This window comes from Homarus americanus, unplaced genomic scaffold (genome assembly GCF_018991925.1).
Source record: "Homarus americanus isolate GMGI-L3 unplaced genomic scaffold, GMGI_Hamer_2.0 scaffold5589, whole genome shotgun sequence".
In the NCBI taxonomy this organism is placed as follows: domain Eukaryota; kingdom Metazoa; phylum Arthropoda; class Malacostraca; order Decapoda; family Nephropidae; genus Homarus; species Homarus americanus.
This window is the reverse complement of record NW_024736650.1, coordinates 5,220,842-5,224,332: the sequence shown is the minus strand read 5'-3', so window position 1 is coordinate 5,224,332 and position 3,491 is coordinate 5,220,842. Positions and strand designations below refer to the sequence as shown.

At 63.7% G+C, this 3,491-nt stretch overlaps 1 protein-coding gene across 1 annotated transcript; it reads right to left on the bottom strand.

The window, feature by feature from the left end:
• Positions 1 to 1,442: 1,442 nt before the first annotated feature.
• Positions 1,443 to 2,717, bottom strand: LOC121872247 (vegetative cell wall protein gp1-like). The gene has a single exon (XM_042374913.1). The coding sequence runs from the start codon at positions 2,715 to 2,717 to the stop codon at positions 1,443 to 1,445; it is 1,275 nt and encodes a 424-aa protein (XP_042230847.1).
• Positions 2,718 to 3,491: the final 774 nt, after the last annotated feature.

Sequence of the window (3,491 nt, the reverse complement as noted above, 5' to 3'; positions counted from 1 at the left end):
GAGAGGGAATGAGAGAGCTTTCAAAGAAAAGGGGGGATTTTATGTATTGAGTGTCATGTAGAGTCTAGGGAAGGAGATGGGTGAGAGGGAAGGAAAAGAACGAGGTGGAGAAAGAAAATGAGGAGGGACGAAGGATCGCGAGAGGGACGAAGGACTGGGTGAGAGGGACGAGGGGCCTGAGAGGGACGAGGGACCTGAGAGGGACGAGAGATGGAGAGGGACGAGACGCGGTTGAGGACGAGAGAACTGGAGAGGGATGGAGTGACCTGGAGAGGGACGAGAGATGGGGAGGGGACGAGGGACCTGGAGAGGGACGAGAGACCTGGAGAGGGACAGGACCTGGAGAGGGACGAGAGATATGGAGGGGACGAGACCTGGAGAGGGACGAGGGACCTGAGGGGACGAGAAACCTGGAGAGGGGACGAGAGATATGGAGAGGGACGAGTGACCTGGAGGGACGAGAGACCTGAGAGGGACGAGGGACCTGGAGAGGACGAAGGACCTGAGAGGACGAGGACCTGGAGAGGGACGAGACCTGGGGAGGGACGAGGGACCTGGAGAGGGACGAGGGACCTGGAGAGGGACGAGGACCTGGGAGAGGGACGAGATCTGAGAGAGACGAGGACCTGGAGAGGGACGAGAGATATGGAGGGGGGACTGAGAGACCCGGGAGAGGGACGGGAGGACCTGGAGAGGGACGAGACCTGAGAGGGACGAGAGACCTGGAGAGGACGAGGACCTGAGAGGGACTAGATATGGAGGGGGGACGAGAGACCTGGAGAGGGACAGAGGACCTGGAGAGGGACGAGAGACCTGGAGGGACGAGGGACCTGGAGGACGAAGGACCGGAGAGGGGACGAGAGATATGGAGGGGACGAGAGACCTGGAGAGGACGAGGGACCTGAGAGGGACGAGGGACCTGGAGAGGAACGAGGGACTGGAGAGGGACGAGAGACCTGAGAGGGACGAGAGACCTGGAGAGGACAAGGGACCTGGAGGGGAAGAGATATGGAGGGGGGACGAGAGACCTGGAGAGGGACGAGGGACCTGGAGAGGGAAGAGAGATGTGGAGGGGGACGAGACCTGAGAGGGACGAGGGACCTGGAGGGACGAGGGACCTGGAGTGGGACGAGGGACCTGGAGAGGGACGAGGACCTGGGAGAGGAAAGAGACCTGGAGAGGGACGAGAGACCTGGAGAGGGCTCAGGACCTGGAGGGGGAGAGATATGGAGGGGGACGAGAGACCTGAGAGGACGAGGGACCTGAGAGGGACGAGGACCTGGGAGAGGGACGAGACCGGGGAGGGACGAGAGACCTGGAGAGGGACGAGGACCTGAGAGGGACGGGGGAGGAACGAGGACCTGGAGGACGAGACTGGAGAGGGATCAGGGACCTGAGACGAAACCTGAGAGGACGAGAGACCTGGAGAGGGACGAGAGGACCTAGAGAGGGACGAGGGAACTGGTGAGGGACGAGGACCTGGAGAGGGACGAGGGACCTGGAGTGACGGAGAGACCCGGTGAGGGACATCTGGAGAGGGACGAGGACCTGAGAGGAAGAGAGACCGGCGAGGGACGAGAGACCTGGAGGGGACGAGGGACATGGAGAGGGACGAGGACCAGGAGAGCGGACGAGGGACCTGGTGAGGACGAGAGACCTGGAGAGGGACGAGGGACCTGGGAGAGGGATGAGGGACCTGAGAGGACGAGGACCTGGAGAGGGACGATGACCGTGAGAGCATGAGGACCTGGGTGAGGACGAGGGACCTGGGTGGACGAGGGACCTGGAGAGGGACGAGGGACCTGGAGAGGGACGGAGGACCTGGAGAGGGACGAGGACCTGGAGAGGGACGAGGGACCATGAGAGCGACGAGGGACCTGGTGAGGGGCGAGAGACCCGGCGAGGGACGAGAGACCTGGAGGGACGAGGGAACCTGGAGAGGACGAGGACCTGGAGGGACGAGAGACCTGAGAGGGACGAGGGACATGGAGAGGACGAGAGACCTGAGAGGGGACGAGGACCGGAGAGGGACGAGGGACCTGGAGAGGGACGAGGACCTGAGAGGGACAAGGGACCTGGTGGAGGACGAGGGACATGAGAGGAAAGAGACCTGGAGAGGAATGAGGGACATGGAGAGGGACGAGAGACCTGGAGAGGGAAGAGAGACCCGGCGAGGACGAGAGACCTGGAGAGGACGAGGGGCGGAGAGGACGAGACCTGGAGAGGACGAGGACATGGAGAGGGACGAGAGACCTGGAGAGGGACGAGGGACCTGGGAGAGGGACGAGGGACCTGGAGAGGGACGAGGGACCTGAGAGGGACAAGGACCCTCGTGAGGGACGAGGGACCTGGAGAGGGACAAGGACCTGGTGAGGGACGAGGGACCTGGAGAGGACGAGGGGACCTGAGAGGACAAGGGACCTGGTGAGGGACGAGAGACCTGGAGGGACGAGGGACCTGGAGAGGGACGAGGGACCTGGAGAGGGACGAGGGACTCCAGGAGGGACGAGGGACCTGGAGAGGGACGAAGGACCATGAGAGGGACGAGAGACCTGGAGGGACGAGGACATGGAGAGGGACAGGGACCTGGTGAGGGAAGGGGACCTGAGAGGGACGAAGGACCATGAGAGCGACGAGGGACCTGAGGAGGAACGAGGGACCTGGAGAGGGACGAGGACCATGAGAGGACGAGGACCTGGAGAGGGACGAAGGACCATGGAGGGACAAGGACCTGGAGAGGGACGAGGGGCCTGGAAAGGGACGGAAGGACCATGAGAGGGACGAGGGACCTGGAGGGACGAAGGACCAAGTGAGAGGGACAAGGGACCTGGAGAGGGGACGAGGGGGCCTGGAGAGGGACGAGGGACCATGAGAGGGACGAAGGACCATGAGAGGGAACAGAGACCTGAGAGGGACAAGGGACCTGGTGAGGACGAAGGACCATGGGAGGACGAGGGACCTGGAGAGGGACGAAGGACCATGAGAGGGACAAGGGACCTGGAGGGAACGAGGGCCTGGAGAGGGACGAAGGACCATGAGAGGGACGAGGGACCTGGAGGAGGGACGAGGGCCTGGAGAGGGACGAAGGACCATGAGAGGAACGAAGGACCATGAGAGGGACGGGGACCTGGAGAGGGACGAGGGACCTGGTGAGGGACGAGGGACCTGGAGAGGGACGAAGGACCATGAGAGGACGAAGGACCTGGAGGGACGAGGGACCTGGGAGAGGGACGAGGGGCCTGGTGAGAGACAGGACCATGAGGAGGGACGGGGACCTGGGAGAGGGACGAAGGACCATGAGAGGGACAAGGGGACCTGGAGAGGGGACGAGGCCTGGAGAGGGACAGAAGGACCATGAGAGGGACGAGGGACCTGGAGAGGACGAAGGACCATGGGAGAGGGACAAGGGACCTGGGAGGGACAGGCCTGGAGAGGGACGAAGGACCGCGAGAGGGACGAGGGACCTGGAGAGGGACGAGGGCCTGAGAGGG